The 17,159-nt window shown below is 44.0% G+C and overlaps 1 protein-coding gene across 8 annotated transcripts in view; it reads left to right on the top strand.

Annotated features, from left to right (window-relative positions):
- ZDHHC2 (zDHHC palmitoyltransferase 2) overlaps window positions 1-17,159 on the top strand; it is a 555,886-nt gene that overhangs the window by 121,506 nt on the left and 417,221 nt on the right. For all 8 annotated transcript variants that reach the window (XR_014978173.1, XM_085642023.1, XM_085642022.1 and 5 more), the window contains exon 3: window positions 2,203-2,297. Coding sequence is in view for 7 of the 8 variants with exons in the window: in XM_085642023.1 (XP_085498149.1) it covers window positions 2,203-2,297 (95 nt within the window). In the remaining variant the exon portion in view is untranslated. The remainder of the gene's footprint in view (window positions 1-2,202; window positions 2,298-17,159) is intronic.

Raw genomic sequence — 17,159 nt, 5'->3', positions numbered from 1 at the left:
CGACTTTTTCAAAACTAATGGGGCGCTACGCTCCGCTCCTATCCTGAAAGTCTCGGGGGGATTCGTCAAGCGGGGGCTGAGAAAAAAGGGGGTCCCAAAACGCGTTTTCCCCATGCATTTTCCCATAGGACATTTAGTCCGAGCTACAGCCCGAACGGCTGAACAGAATTACTTGAAATTGGGCAGAGAGGTAGTCCTCAGGTCAGGGATGTGCCTTTTGCAGGTCTGGTGTAAATCTGTTCAGTAGGTCCTGAGAAAATAGCATTTAAATCAATATATATATCTATAGGCGCGCTCCGTGCGCTTACGGTAAGCTTACCGTACGCGTACGGTGCCGTGCGCGAGCTCAATTCTGATTGGTGGTTACATGACTGTAAACATTCGAATCGGTCGAAATCAGAAAGTATCGGCCGCCATTTTCTGTCTCTCGCACTGAAAAACAAAGGTTGATAACATGAAAAGGGGGCAACGAAGAGAGTTGCAGACCCCCTAGCGTTCGTCCGGGGGTTCACGAAGGACCAAAAAGTATGAAAAATAAATTTAATAATTTTTAAAAAAAATCGCGGATTGCGCGTACGGTAAAAAAAAAATTAAAAAAAATAAAAGAATTAACAATCACATTTAATATATAAATCTAAGGACCCCAAGGGAGAAAAAAACAATTGATATTTTGTAAAAAATGGCGAGGCGTGCATGGTACGAAATGCGCAACGTGGGCGCTCAGTGCGCGAAGCGCACCGAGTGCCCACAACACGCGCACGGTGCACGTAGCGCACCGTGCGCGCAAAAATTAAAAATAAATACATAACTTAGCATTTAAAAAACCGTACAAATTCACTGAAAAAACCATAGGTTTCACACACGTTATAGTTAGGAATTAGCATTTAAAAAACCTTGCAAATTCACTTAAAAAACCATAGGTTTCACACAAGTTATAGTTAGCTGTACATTTCACTCGTAAAAAACCAATGAAATTCCACGTTATAGTTAGATCAGGTAACTATAACTTGCGCGACCGCAATGCACAATGTGTCATTTCAGATGTCATCATTGATGTCATGAGTGATGTCACTGACCATGTCATAAGTGATGTAATATGTGACGTCATCAGCAGTGCATTGCGGGGGCGCAAGTTATAGTTACCTGATCTAACTATAAGGTGGAATTTCATTGTTTTTTTACGAGTGAAATGTACAGCTAACTATAACTTGTGTGAAACCTATGGTTTTTTAAGTGAATATATATATATATATGTATATAGGATACTAGGGCAAGCTTTGCCAATTAGACATTATATTGATTTCCATAAAAGAGAAATTAGTAAAGATTGTGTGTTGAATAATAACCCATACAGGTGTAGGAGTAGCATCATAATGCACATTTAACGTACAAGCTTACCTGATAATCAAAGAGGAATGATGCAGTTTAAAATCAGGGAATCTCACTCCACCTTCATTTTAGGCTTCTTAAGTTTTATTTAAGCAATTTGTGGAGTTGTGTTATTTTATAAAATTCTTGAACCTATATTATTGAGTTGTTTAAATATAAGGCATTTTGAAGGGCTACATTGAAAGTGTAAAAAGGATATGAGGAATGACAATCATTTTGATGGTGTCAAATACATGAAAATGAAAGGGGGACCAGATGAATAATAAGTCCTGAAGTCTGGTTTGGGGGGAATACATGTTACATTGAATAGTTATTTTGAGAATAGGAAAAAACAAAATATTGAAATATTTAATTTTTGATGGATTCCACATTAGGTAACATACATCAAACAAACACCTCATACACTGCACAATTATAAATGAATTGCGAATTCATTCAGTCAAATGCTTTTACAGAGTCTAGTTATAATTCAGCTATCAGAATCCTAGCTTCAAAAGCTAATGAAATGATAATAGAAAAAACATTTGCATTATCAGTCAAAAACACTGACTATTCTTTGACTATAGATAGGTATGATTGGGTAGGATAACGGGCATTGCTTGTTTGGTAAAAAATAAAAATGTCTATACACAATTCCTTTTTACATCATTTAACTATGTGTATAATACTATCAGTTTCTCTATTTGTCAGATTTTTCTTTAACACTTTATCTTTCTTCCTTCAATATCTTGTGTGTTCTCCATAGACTGTATGAAGATACCCTATGCATTGTACATTTGTAGCTGAATTCCTGTATTTTTGTGTTTATTTTAGCTGTTTGCCTGATAGCATATCACTTCTTTGTCATACTGTTCCTGTGGTCCTACTGGCAAACCATTTTCACAAAGCCTATGAACCCTGCAAAGGAGGTATGTTAACGCATTCATTGTATATGATGATATATTATTGTCTCTATCAGTATTACCTTCTCATCTTTCTGTACCATGTGTATAGCTTTTTACAGTAAAGGGAATATAAAGTTTCCATCAAATAATGGTACAGTTTTGTGACAGACACATGTTCCTTTTGATGCTTTTCATCTTGTTGGAGGTTCTCCTTACATAGTTCACCCCCTTCTGATGGTGGTCTCTTTTCATTGGATGCCACCCGTTTGAGAAATCAGCTGTTCCCTGGTTTGAGGTTCCCATTTCAGAAGAATCTGTAGCCTACGTTGAGACAGACGTTTATTGCCAGGGCCTTTTTCCAGCCTTCATTCTCTGCTTTTAATATTTTCTCTTTGCCTTGGAATCGGATTTTCACGTTCACAGGATGATCCCTTTCAATCAGAGATGAACACCTATTTTGGATTCTTGCCATATTTTGAGAAACAGCATCGATTGGCTAATGCTTCCTGCAGGTTTAAAATACCCTTCTCCTTGTGGTGGCATTCAAAGTGAGTCTGTTGTGAAACCCTTATGTGCTAAGGACAAGGTAGACTTTAGACCCCCACTTCATGAAGTCTGGAGTGATTTTGCCCTCTGTAATTTATTACTCTGTAAATTATTTTCTGCCATTTCATATCTCAATTACAGGAGTCCACCCACAAAACGGTACCTGCTTGTCTGTTAAAAGAGGGCATTCTATATTTAAATGTACATTTCTCAGTCCAACTTGTTTGCTGCTACGATTAAAAAATGTGTATCTTCACTAATCAAGCGGGCACCAGCAAGAAAATCAGAAATAGCTATCTTTAATGGGGACCCATATTATCCTGTCTAGCCCTTACACTAAGGCCCTCATTATAAGTGGCCCAGGAAATGGGATGGATTTTTCTCACACCCAGAGTTACTGATACCATATATACTGGTAACTCATGAACATGTACAAATCCACCTCTTTATGAGTTGGACCCTGAAGATCCAGTAAGAAATTATGAATCACCAGAGGCCTTGGAAATGCCAGGTTACTATCCCCCATGTGAAAGTAAAAATGTTGTAATTGTAAAGATGAAAGTGGAACTCTTTCTACAGTTTGAGAATGAATACCCTCAAGGATAGACCTCCAGAATTGGGAGGATTGTGCCTTGGACTCTGTGGCAATAGCAACAAACTTCCACACAGCAGGTGACCAGTAATGTATATTACAATTCTGCTGCTATGGTAACAGTGGCCATTCAATGGAAAACTTTGCATAAAGGATACAGGATCCTAAAGTGAATCCTGTGTGTTACAAGATATCCCCGGGATAGATTTTCTTGCTTTTGTTGCATTTTAAACTTCCCTAGGCTTTGTCCCTTCATAGATGTAAAATTCTGAATGTTTTGCAACTTTGCTAAGGCTCTTTTAAGGAAGCCCACATGGTACAATAGTCTGAGCCAGATATGACACCTGCTGATATGCATAGTCTTCAGGATGAGTGGGGGAGCTGCAGCAATAGGTAGAACATTTTAAGGGTGTGAATAATTTTTTGACTCACTGAAGGGACGGAGGAGGTGGCAGAACTGGTATTGGGGGGAACTAATGTTACTTTTACCCTTGAGGAAGTGTGTTGGGAAATGCAGGCTCTGTCCTGCAATAAGGCTCTAGGGGCTGTTGGTATTCCGCTGGACCTTTATCGAGACAAAGTTGAGGTTTGGCATCCAATTTCGACTCTGGTTATAAATGCAGCAGTAAGAGAGGGTGTTCCAGTATCTTGGTCTTCTGCCATCATTGTTACGGTTTTCAGCAAAGGTGACAAGGATAACCAACAGTGTTATCGTCCCATCTCTCTCATTGATGCAGTTGTTAAGGTCCTGGGTAGGGTCCTATTAGATAGACTGTCACTATGGGTAGACACTAATGAGATATTAACAAAGACTCAGTATGGTTTCCTGCTGGGTGAATCAGCAATTGATCAGTGTCTAAACCTCTACCTAATAGTTAATAAATATACCGTAATCCAACCTGGCTCCTTGTTTTTAGCATTCATGGACCTTACGTCCACTTTTGATTGGGTAAATTGGAAGATGGTATGGGACTTGCTGCTTTCTTTGGGTGCTGACGCCGATATTGTAACCCCACTAAAGACCCACCATGCTCACACCACAGCACAGGTTAGATACTCAAAGGGGGTGGGCCTTACAGAACAGTTTATATGTGTAAAGGGTGTTTGTCAAGGGTGCATACTTGCGCCCTTCCTGTTCACCTTGTACATTAACGGCTTAAAACAGGCTCTTCTGTCAGTACAGGCAAACAGCCCTCAAGTAGGTGTAAAATCACTACCAGTTTTACAGTACGCAGGTCTTGCGGTACTTATGGCCCTCACAGCAGTGCTTTTGCAGACCTTAATAGACAGGTTTGTCTCCTTTATGGACAGTTTGGATCTGACCATCAACTTCACAAAGTCATGCGTTTTGGTAGTTGGCCCACGGTCAACTAGGTCCAACGTTTTTAAGGCAGAGAGCCATACCCTGGCTAACGTCCTGGTTTTCTCTTATCTGGGAATGCTTTTTGATCCTTAATTGTGTTGGATACCATTGGTTGAGGGAAAGTTGTGTGATATGAAAAAGTCAATAGAGGCCATAGCTAGCTATGCCCAGAGAGTGGGTTTTTGTTCTCCAAGTGTTCTAATAAAGCCCTATCACTCAAAATGCCTCTCCAAGGTCTTATAAGCAAAGTGTGGGGGTACACCTTTGTCCATAAGATTCAGCTTGCACAAAATGTGTTTTCATGGCAGATCCTAAGGGTTCCCCAAAGCGCCTCATCTTTTTCTGCCCATGAAGCTTGGTGTCAAGTATATTGAGGACTTTGTGGCCGTAAAGCCTCTGTTGTGCTAGGTTCAGATATGGTCCAGGTAGGGTGCCCAGTTAAATCATTTGATCCTGTCTGACTGCATGTCACCGGACAATGTGCACAACATTTCTTGCATCTCTTACGTAAAGGCGTCTTTCACCAGTGTAGGCAGGGCAGATATCTTTTACAATTATGATTCCCAGTATTCTCGAAAGCTTAGACATGTAAGGGACTTTTATTTAAGCACGGCCTTTCTCATCATGAATGCGTAGAGCTAGTGAAGCCTGCAGTGCAGGGCCATTTATTGTTGAAAACTATGCAGGGAATGGAGACTCACCTTTCTCTTCTCAGTAGTGAAAGGGACAGGTGTCTGGTAGCTCGTTTTAGGTTTAATAAGCTACACCATCTTCTGGCCTCTCCATCAGGCTGGTTTCAATCAAGTATGCTAGGGCCCTGTGGCTGCGACGAAGGTCTCTACAGGATACCCTGCATTTTGCGCTTCTTTGTAAATATTGTAGCCGGCCTAGGAAACAGTTTTTGCTGCCTCTCCTGAAAGCCCTGAATTTTACGTAAGCCCATGTGGCGCTCATGCACTTGCAGCTTTTGTCAAATGAATAAACCATTTTTGCAGTAACTTCCTTTCTTTGCGGTCAAAACAATTGAGACCCGACTGATATTATGTGGGTCCACTTTTACTGTACATTGTTTTAAATGTATATTTTTCCAGTTTTATTGGATTTTTTTAAATGATCCTGTATTTAATATATTTGTTCTGTGATTTTATCTTTTATGTATATGATTGCGACCGAATAAAGATTGATTTGATTTATTGACTTTTGCTGGAGATTGGGAGGTGGGGGAACTGTGCCTAAAGTGTATAATGCCTCGAAACAGCATATCCTCACATTGATCTGTGAATTGAAGGAGAGTTGTCCATCCAATCATATCCTTAGGGATTTCACATTCAACGTGGGTTTCGAGAGAGTACTTAGTGAGAGATGCCAAATCAAGTCCTGCCAAAGATGCTAGTTTCTCCTGACCAAGAGCAGTTTAGTAGAATTAGCAGAAAGTTGGTACTCATCCTATGGTGTGGGCTACATAAACCCTCACTTCAGTGGATGGCATCTAGGCTGAGGAGTACAATCAACTTAGCATTATTCTCTTATGTCAGAGGCAAGTATATGATCTAATAAGTTATACTAATTACTTAACATTAACACTAAACAATTGTGGGTGAAAACAAGGATCATTTGAGACCTCTTCTTGCCTATTAGAGCTGGCTGAATGAAAAACTGACTGTTCCTCCTAAAAGGAAGAAAACCATTCCACCATAGTTGGGGTTATTACAACCTCACCAAGCCTTAATTTCTGGATGGCATAATTCATTGAATCAAATGTGTTGGAAGGATCTAAGAAGATCTCCCCTGACGTATATTCTGAACCCATTACTCCATGACAGTTGTGACTTGGTTCCATAACCAGGTTGAAAACCTAACTACCATAGGTAGGGAATGTTCGACTCTAACAATTATAATAATTATCTAGCTGCCATTATTTGTTACATTTTGCATTAGGTGCTACTTGCAATCAGAAATCAGTTGGCCTTAATGGGATAGTCCATGGTTTCTAATGTTCTTACATTTGGCCCAGAACTGCTCTGGTCATAACATAGAGATTGAGAATACATAGGAGTCTAGACAAGATAGCTAGTGCAAAAGCATTAAGAATATTTGCTGAGTTCTGTTATGTGCAGCTTAGGCATGCCCCTTCAGGTTGATGTCTCGAAACACACAGGTGGAGGAAAGTAACTCACTAGAAGATTCAATTTTAACCAACCCTTGGTGCAGAAAGGGATTTCTCTAATTTACAGGAAAATAATCAATAACCTGCTGGATGTATAGGAGGGGTTTCAAGGGAAATATGAGCCGGATTTGAAAGATATATCAGATGAGGAATGAAGTGAAGCACTTCAGGGGAACAGGCAGTCACAATTAGGGCCTGTTTTCAGCTGATAGAACTAAATATACTTCACAGAGTGTATTTCACTAGAGAGTTAGTGGTGAAAACTGGGGAAGCAGCAAGCAATGAATGCCTCTGAGGTTGAGGTCAAGTAGGCATATTCTTACATACCATATGGAACTGTCCCGAAATGATTGGAACATAAATATGGTATAAAACACACATTTCAAAGTATTACAAGGGGTAGAGCAGTGTACTTTTAGATAACAGACATATTGAAATAGAATTCCAAGTAAAATCTGCTACTTAGAATAGAAATGGAAAGCTGATGCACAAAGTGACCTGTGGTACACATTTCATATCAGTTGCATTGTCCTCATGTGTGCTGCAGTGCATACTTATTGGGTACACCCTTTAGAGACTATCTATCTGAGACACCTGATTAGGAAACAAATGTGCTGTCCTCCACACAGGCGCAAACTTGCCTCTGCTGGGGGATAGCGCAGCAGTGACAGATCAAACAGTGATTTCAAACTGCTGCTCTGTTACTGTGAGAAGCACAATGCTGAGTTTAAAGAGAGGGTGAGGAACTCCCCGGCAGGTGGGTACTGTAAGTAAATACAGCTGGCTGTGCGTGTTTGTGTGGTGTCCTAGGAATGACTGTGTGACATCACAACAGATGCCACTGGGGGCACACTCGCTATGCACTATTTCTTCATTTGTTCACCCATGGGTAACGTAAAATGATGGGTCTCCCATATCTCACAGATATTTATTAACCAGAATGGGGTCCTTCCAACTGATTGTGGCCCCCCTGATTGTGGCTTGTGTTACGCCCTGCCAAGTACTAACGCATTTCAGTGTGTTGCTCCACATCACCGCACTGAAATGCATTGTCACACATAATGCATAGTGGCATTCTCAGGTGCACACTCACTGATGGCTGCAAACTTGTGTGTGGCAGCTGGCTGCAGGCCTTGCCTGTGGTCTACATGTGCCGGCAAGCTGCTTCGGTGGTGTTTAGGCAGTGTTCCCAGCTGAGCTATGGCCTGCCAGCCGCAGGCTTTCTGCTACAATGTACCAACCGTGGCCGTGGTGCCGCGCAGCTCTGAGTCAGCCTTCCTGACGTCATGGCTGGTGCCTAACAGATACTATCGAGGGTGCCGCTGGGGTATGTCACGTCCTGCTGGCTGCCAGAACAGGGAGTTTATTCTTCAGGAAGGCCACCGCAATCATGGGGCAGCGCTGTTGCTCGCACTGGACGGCTTGACCATACTCTTCTGTAGGCCATTATATTCAAGGCCGCCGCAGCATTCAGCTAAAATTTCCGAGCCTGCTGAGGGAGTTAGTGCAGTGGACGGGTCATGGAAAGCCATGACTGACCGTCACTGTCGGTTTACAGCGCAGTCTGCCAGGACTCAGTGAGGACAGCAGCAGCCTGGACCGAAGTTTTAGGCAGATTTCAGCAGGGGTGGCTCACTCGTGGCATTAGCACCCAGCAGCCTTGTTGCAGTGTGAGTCCCCGACGTGCCAATCATGCTTCCGGCTGAAAATGATCACAGTAAGTAGACAGTTCTTTTAGCCACTTGCCACCCTGTTTGTCAGTGTTAACACAATATGGTGTCACTGTTAACTCAATAAGGTGCTGGGAAGAGCGGGATCTGGAGTCTGAGGCCCTCGTGCTGAGTCCCTAGCCCTTGCTTTCAGTAATGTTTGTGCCGGTCGCCCGGGCTTTCAGCGCTAAGCCGGAGCGTCACTATCAGTAGAGCCTGTCTGTAGCTCTGTGACAGTCTCCCTCTGGCTGGTGTGAGCTGGTGCCTGCTGCAGGGCTGGGCAGATACCAGCTCCACTTGCCGCCTTGGGCAGATCACTCAACCTGGGATAATGATCTTTAGGGTTGAGCAGGGCTTTAGGTGGGTCGGGTCCTGCCGGTGCTCAACACAGGCAGTTCTGAAAAGCGGGCACCGAGACGGGTCTCTATTGGGCTCTCCATATTTGCCCTCACCATCAGCATGAAAAAATATCTTAATTCTGCAGCAATAACACCCTGCACTGACATTGATGTAACTTCAAAGATACTCGTTATGTTTCTTTCACAGTCTCAATCTTGTGGGGAGCGCGTATTCCACGTTCCACTCCCAGTCGCACTGCGTTTGTGGATACCAAATCCAGCCAATATTTCTCCATTTGACCATGTTCTCCATTCATCTGATTTTTTTTTTTTAACTCTTTTTATTGATATTTCCAAAACATACATAACAATCTTTGGCATATAGTGAGGATCATTCCATAAATGCATGTAGATTCATTAAACATCTGGCACAACATTACATTGATATAATCATTTCCTAGTCCATTCCTCCAAGTCAGTGCCCTATCAAGGACATCAATATTGCCCACCCCTTCCCCAGCCATTCCCTCAATTTCTTTAGTCACTAAGTTCTGAATCTGAGTTTTCCTTAGGGGATTCGCATATATCCCCTCAGTAACTGTTCCATCCCCCCCATATCTGAGTCCATTTTTTGGGGCATCCTCTATGTACATAAACTGCCTTTTCAGCAATCATTGTGGTGTCCATGTCTCTACACCACAGGGGGAGGGTAGGGGCCTGCCGGGATCCCCATCTCTGTGCTATATTTCGCTTTGCCATCATCATGCCTAATGTTACCCATGTTTGCATTGTACGGTTAAGATCTGTGGGTTCCCATATTTTAAGGAGGCATCTCCTTGGCTCTGGGAGAGTCGTGATTTTTGTAACCTGGGAGAGTGTACGCATTACCGCCCTCCAGTATTGAACAACTATGGGACACATCCACAGGGTGTGAAAGAGAGTCCCTTCTTCTCCGCACTGTCGAAGACAAAGTGGCGAGTCTGTTCGCTTGAGTTTGTATAGGAGAGTTTGGGTATAGTAAGTGCGATGCAGCATTTTTAGTTGTATCAGTTTGAGTTTTGATGGTATCGCTACCTCCCTGGGGGACGAAAGGGCTTCTTGCCATTCTGTTTCGTCGAGGTCTCCTATTTCTGTCTCCCATTTAGATATAAGGACTGTTAGAGGGTCTGGCTGATTATTTATGATTTTGTGATATGTTTGAGATATGGCTTTTTTGTTGAGGTGGTCTGTGAGAAGTCTATCCTCCAGTGGTGAGGATTCTGCCATCTGCGTGCCCGGTGCGATCTCTGCCATAAGCACGTGCCTGATTTGTGTGTAGCGGAATTGTTCGGTATGCACCAGGTCCAAAGCAGTCTGCAATTGGGCAAATGTAAGTACCTCCCCCTTCTTCCAGAGTTCCCCGACTCGCGAGATCCCTATCAGATCCCACTGCCTAAATCCTGTAGTATTACGCAACATACCCAGTCTTTTCGTGTCCCATAATGGCATAGTCTGCGTTATCTTTCCCTCCCACCCCAACGTCCGCTGTGCCTCAAACCATATTTGTATAGTGTGTGCCGTCGGGCCCGTGAGGTTGTGTCTCTTACTCTTGTTATATAGTGCCCCCATAACTCCACCCTCGCCCAGCAGCTGTCGATCCATTCGGTACGCTGGGTCATCTCCAGATGCGTGAAGCCATTGGTTTATAACTACAAGCTGTGAGGCCCAATAGTATATTTTTATGTTAGGGAGGGCGATGCCTCCGTCATAGCAGCTTCTTGTTAATTTATGAAGTGCTATTCGCGATGTTTTTCCCTCCCATAGTAGGCTGGTCACATCAGCATTTATTGCTGTAAAGTATGCGTGGGAAACTGGGAAAGGCGTATTTTGTAATGCATACAGGAATCGGGGGAGTGCCATCATTTTGAAGAGGGACGCTCTTCCCAGTAGTGTCAGTGGCAAGGAACGCCAATGCTTGACGTCACAGCGGAGCCGAATTAGGGGCTGTGTGAGATTCTCTTTGATAAATTGTGTCCTATCAGTTGTGACATATATCCCTAAATATTTGAACCCTTCTTCCGCTATCTGTATCGTACATCCCCTTGGACGCCGTGGTGGGGGACCCTGGAGTACGTAGAGGTGTGATTTCGCCCAGTTAATAGTATATCCGGAGGCCCGACCATACGATGTACATATGTCTAAGAGACAGTTGATCGAGCGCACTGGGGATGCTAAGTATAACAGGATGTCGTCCGCATAGAGGGATATGAGGTCTTCCCATCCCTGTATTCATTTCAGGCCACGGATAACCGGATCTTGTTGTATCCAGGCCGCCAATGGTTCCAGTACCAGCGCAAAAAGAAGTGGTAAGAGGGGGCATCCCTGCCTCGTTCCTCGTCCCAGTGGAAAGGTGGTCGATATATGGCCATTTACTACGACCTGCGCCAGGTCTTTTTATTGCAATTAATGGGAACTGCCTGTTTTAGTACAAAATGTTACATGCGCAAGATTAAACACAGATATATGTGATTATAGCTGATAATGGCAAAAAGTAGTAATGATGAATTTTTGCAATTGTTGATTTACAGTTAACCCTGACGAAGGGCTGGAAATAAGCCCGAAATGCATTGGGTTCTGAATAAAGATTTGCTGCTCTGAACTATCCTTTGTACTTTGGATCGTATTTACGAAGCGGTCCGGATGGGCACAAGTTAATATGAGAAGCTTCCAAAATTCATCATGTTAGATATGTGGATCAGGAAAGCGAGATAAGAATTTGGTCAACTTTGTGGTTAAAAATCAGATGAATGGCGAACATGGTCAAATGGAGAAATATTGGCTGGATTTGGTATCCACAAACGCAGTGCGACTGGGAGTGGAACGTGGAATACGCGCTCCCCACAAGATTGTACTAATGATGGTGCATTCAGGGCAAGGCACGGCCCAGTTCCGCACGCAAATCGTAAAATTTGACAAAAAAATTGATTAAACAAAATGGATTACACTGTGAGAAAACGGTGTGCATACCACCACTTATGATCTTTCACAGTCTCACCATGTCACAACTGAAGCATTTTCCAATGCTAGGCCGCTTGCAGGTGGTACAGAATGCGGCAGCTAAGGCCGTCCTGCTGATCCTAGAACGCACATGACGCCCCTCCTGATATCTCTGCACTGGCTTCTGGTGCGGAAAAGGGTGATTTTTAAGGCTTTGGTGTTAGTCTTTAAAGCCCTCCATAATGTTGGAGCACCCTACATCAGGAGGAGAATACAGCCATACGCTCTTGTTAGAACCCTGAGATCCTCAACGCAGAAGCTGTTGGTTGTGCCAAAATGTGCACGCTCTCGGTTGGGCGGGCGCTCGTTCCAGGTGACCGCCACAAAGCTGTAGAATAACCTGCTGCCTCTCCTAAGACAGGAACAAACTCTCCTCAGTTTTAGAAGAAATTAAAAACCTGGTTGTTTCAATGAGAAGCGGAGTTCCTGTAGCTCAATCTGTTCTTTTAAAAGGGTTAAGCCAGCACCGGGACACTCGCTTGAGTAGCCGCGCGCTTTACAAATACCCATATAACATAACATAACATTTACAACGAAGCCATAGTTGTTGCTTATTTATCTTATGCAACTAACAAGCATTAGCAAAGCTAAATAGTCCTGGCAGTAATGTTACTTGTATTATACATCTGGATGCAATGACAGAAGCAGCAAAATGTCAGTCGGGCGGCACAATATGCCAACACAGTTTTTTAGCTTGTGTGTTTTTAAGCCACACCCTTAATTACATCAGCCAATTGCCTTTGAGAGACCCCCACAGTCTATTCCTCCCACTTAAACCCCTGGGGTTGATGCTGCTAAACTAGTATTACATAATAAAACACAGCCTGACTGTTATCTATGCATGCCTCAGCCGCACTCTCCGGTGTAATTTCTAATATATATATGTTTCCCTCGTCTTCATTGCTTGTTTTTGCTTGCGAGAAAGTATCACTCATAGTCTTTGAAATGTTGCTCATAATTACACAGAAATGATGAAAATGTCACACATGGCAAACTGAAACCTTGGCAGCCATGCTTTGTATGCACTTTTAGTGCACCTCCCAAAAGCATGTTTGCTTCTGTGATTAGTTATTCTGCACAGGTACAGAGTAAAAGTGTAAACTCATTACCATGAAGTAGAACTCCTATGCAAATGCGGGAGTACCTAATTGAGATCACACAGATGGGAAGTGCGCACCCATGTAATAAGTGTTACAGAAGGGGCCACACATTGGTCTGCAGACCCAAAAATACGTGCAAATGCTCACTGTATTCCTAGGTTTCTTCAGTAACATGGCCCATTTTCTGCCTCTTCTCTGAGAAATGAGAAAACTCAATCTTCTTTTAGAGGAACTATGGTGATGCAGTAGCATTTGCATGATATTTTTATGCACAAAATGTGCATGCCACTTTAAAAACGGTTTTTGTTTGTTCATGAGCTACATATCCCAAGCAGATTAATTACACTGATTATATGAGTCACAGAAGCATAACCCTACTCTAGGTGAAATCAGGACACAGACATTACTTAATTCCACTGAGTGCATGAGTCACAAAATAATAAATGTATTCTAGGTGAAATCAGGGCACAGAAATTCAAATGTCTTGATGCTGTAAATGCCTGTCCTTGTTATGGTGGACAGATACACAAGGGAAAACCCTAAAGCACTGTCCATGGATGCGCAACACTACAGGCAGGCGAGGAGCGCTCAGCAGGGTGGACATAGCTCTGAGCTCTGTGAGCTGGAGCATGATCCCTGGTCATACGTCCTTTGCACTGCAGACTGGAAAGGAGAACTCAGTACCACTCGCTAGACAGAAAACCTTAGTTATTTGGAGAGAACAGTCAGCACTGCAAGCTGGAAACAAACCCTAAGCTGTACAGATAGGCCTAAGCTGGTTGGGCAAGTGCCTCGGCATCATGCAGCAGGGCAGGAGCCTTCGTGTGCTAGACATGACGCCTGAATGTGCGGCACGGGAGGATTTCTGAATAGGGCACATCAGCTGGCTTGACATGAGCCCTAGTTTCAATTAGGTGAACCACAGCACTTATGAAGATGATATGCTTTATAATGGCTGGTTACTCGAATTTTCATTGATTTTAGTTTCTTACCCGGAAAAACAACAAAACATGCCTACTTCATGGTATATGCTCACTTCTTCATCTATACAATCGCTGCACTCAGTATTGTTGTTCAATTTAAATTAAATTACAGCGGGCACTCGTAACAATAATCTAAAAGATATATAATAACAAGCATTGGCATAGCCAATAGGTCTCGCTTTTGGGACCTTCTAAGTATTTAGTTATGCAGCACAATATCCTTGGTGCAACCACATCAGCTGTTGCGTGGCTAAACACTTATAAGGTCCCAAAGGCGAGACCTATTGGCTATGCCAATGCTTGGTGTGGTTGTGTGTGTGGTTGTGTGTGTGTTTGTGTGTGTGTGGTTGTGTGTGTGTGTTTGTGTGTGTGTGGGGGGGGGGTTGTGGGTGCAGGTGTATGTGTGGATGTGTGGTTGTGTGTGTGTGGTTGTGTGTGTGGTTGTGTGTGTGGGTGGTTGTGTGTGTGGTTGTATGTGTGTGGTTGTGGTTGTGTGGGTGGTTGTGTGGGTGGTTGTGTGTGTGGTTGTGGTTGCGTGTGGTTGTGTGTGTATGTGTGGGGTTGTATGTGTGGTTGTGTGGTTGTGTGTGTGGTTGTGTGTGTGGTTGTGTGTGGTTGTATGTGTGTGGTTGTGGTTGTGTGGGTGGTTGTGTGGGTGGTTGTGTGTGTGGTTGTGGTTGTGTGTGGTTGTGTGTGTCTGTGGTTGTGTACGGTTGTGGTTGTGTGTGTGTCTGTGGTTGTGTGTGGTTGTGGTTGTGTGTGTGTGGTTGTGTGGGTGGTTGTGTGTGCGGTTGTGTGTGTGGTTGTGTGGTTGTGTATGTGGGTGTGTGGTTGTGTTTGTGTGTGTGTGGTTGTGGTTGTGGTTGTGTGTGTGGTTGTGTGTGTGGTTGTGGTTGTGTGTGGTTGTGGTTGTGTATGTGTTTGTGTGTAGGGGTTGTGTGTGGTTGTGTGTGTGTGGCTGGTTTGTGTGTGTGTGTGTGTGGTTGTGTGTGTGGTTGTATGTGTGTGTGTGGTTGTGTGTGTGTGTGTGTGGTTGTGTGTGGTTGTATGTGTGTATGTGGTTGTGTGTGTGGTTGTGTGTGTGTGGGGTGTGTGTGTGTGTGGTTGTGCTTGTGTGTGTGTGGTTGGGTGAGGTTGTTTTTGTGGTTGTGTGTGTGTGGTTGTGTGTGTGTGGTTGTGTGTGTGTGGTTGTGTGTGTGTAGTTGTGTGTGTGTGTGTGGTTGTGTGTGTGTGGCTGGTTTGTGTGTGTGGTTGTGTGTGTGTGTGTGTGGTTGTGTGTGTGGTTGTGGTTGTGTGTGATTGTGGTTGTGTGTGTGTGGTTGTGTGTGTGGTTGTGGTTGTGTGTGTGACAGTAATACTAAAAGCATCTCAAAATAAAGGAACACAAACATCGAGTTTGTGGAAAGAGAAAGCACGCAAGTCAAATGTGCGCAGCAAAGCATTAACACAACAACAAAACAAACAAAATCACTTAGCGAAGACTGAGTGCTGATAATGAATACACACAGCCCTTCATCTTAAGAGTTCTATTGCAGCCAATGTGCACTCAAACCTGCCCCCTCCTTGTGAGTTGCACCCCATATTTCATGAGTTGTAACTGCTGCAATCACCATAGCGCTTTGAGATCTAAAGCGCTACATGGCTCTAATCGATTAACCAGTCGCCAACATGCTGTGCTTTTAAAGAGAATTTGCCAAAAGTTTCCAGCTTCCTCATCATGTCCTCATGAAAGCGCCAACGAAAGGACTCGCTGTGCTTTTAAAGCGAATGTGCCAAAAATGTCCAACTTCCTCATCATGTCCTCATGAAAGCGCCAACAAAAGGACTCCCTGAATGGTGCAACGGACATGAAGCAGCCGCTGCGATCAGAAATAAACACTGTGAACGTTCTGCAGTTTCACAGTAACATTTCCTTAATGTTCTTTAAGTCACAAAACAGTAATACTAAAAGCATCTCAAAATAAAGGAACACAAACATCGAGTTTGTGGAAAGAGAAAGCACATTGTAAGTCAAACGGGCGCAGCAAAGCATTAACACAACAACATGTTATTTGATGTTTGATGTTCTTTGAACGAGAACATCAAAGGGGCGCAGCGAAAGTGATCGCGGGCAAAAGTGAAAGTGATCGCGGGCGCTTAATGAGCATGACGAGGTTTGCCAGCCTCTGCTCCTAAGCGCGTGCCCGCGCACATGCATTGTAGCTCTAGGCTGGCCATGGTAGAATTTTTTTGAGCCCTCACAAAAAGTCTTGCCAGACCAGCGCAAGCGCTGGGTCAGGCGAGACCTAAAAAGGAACAAAAAAGCAGGTGGAAGGAGGTGGAGGAAGTTGACAGGGTCCAGCACGAGCTAATGCCCAACAGCGAGCAGCGAAGTAGCTGTGGGCAGCTCTGGGCCATCGTAGGGAAAAAAAGGAATAAAAAAGCAAAGATTAGGGAAGACAGGGAAAAGAATGAGGAACGGACCACTCTAACGGATTACTGAAAGCCAAATAATAATTAAAAAAATAGTCTCCTCACATCAATAGGGGAAGGATACAAATCAACCTGTCACTGTCAGAAACAGGGTAAAGCAGCTATGCTACAGGGCGAGCAAACACAAGATGAGGGAGGAAAGTGCCGCTCGTCGGACTAGCCTGGTGGATATTTTGAAGCTGCTGTTTCCCCCCGCCCGGGGCTGCTGAACTTACGGACTCTGAACTTTGGGAGGTTGCTGTGCAACATCGCTGCTCCGGGACTGCGAGGACCAGGGTGCTCGCTGTTGCCTTGATCCAGCACACCTGTGTCCTCTTCCCGGCCCCTCCCCCATCTAGTTCATAACCTCTCGCGGCCCCCGCTTCGCGGGAGCTGCTCGTCGGACTAGCCTGGTGGATATTTTGAAGCTGCTGTTTCCCCCCGCCCGGGGCTGCTGAACTTACGGACTTTGAACTTTGGGAGGTTGCTGTGCAACATCGCTGCTCTGGGACTGCGAGGACCAGGGTGCTCGCTGTTGCCTTGATCCAGCACACCTGTGTCCTCTTCCCGGCCCCTCCCCCATCTAGTTCATAACCTCTCG

The sequence above is a fragment of the Triturus cristatus genome, chromosome 2_2 (assembly GCF_964204655.1).
Source record: "Triturus cristatus chromosome 2_2, aTriCri1.1, whole genome shotgun sequence".
In the NCBI taxonomy this organism is placed as follows: Eukaryota; Metazoa; Chordata; class Amphibia; order Caudata; family Salamandridae; genus Triturus; species Triturus cristatus.
The sequence above is the reverse complement of the archived record's forward strand: the minus strand, read 5'-3'. Positions and strand labels throughout refer to the sequence as shown.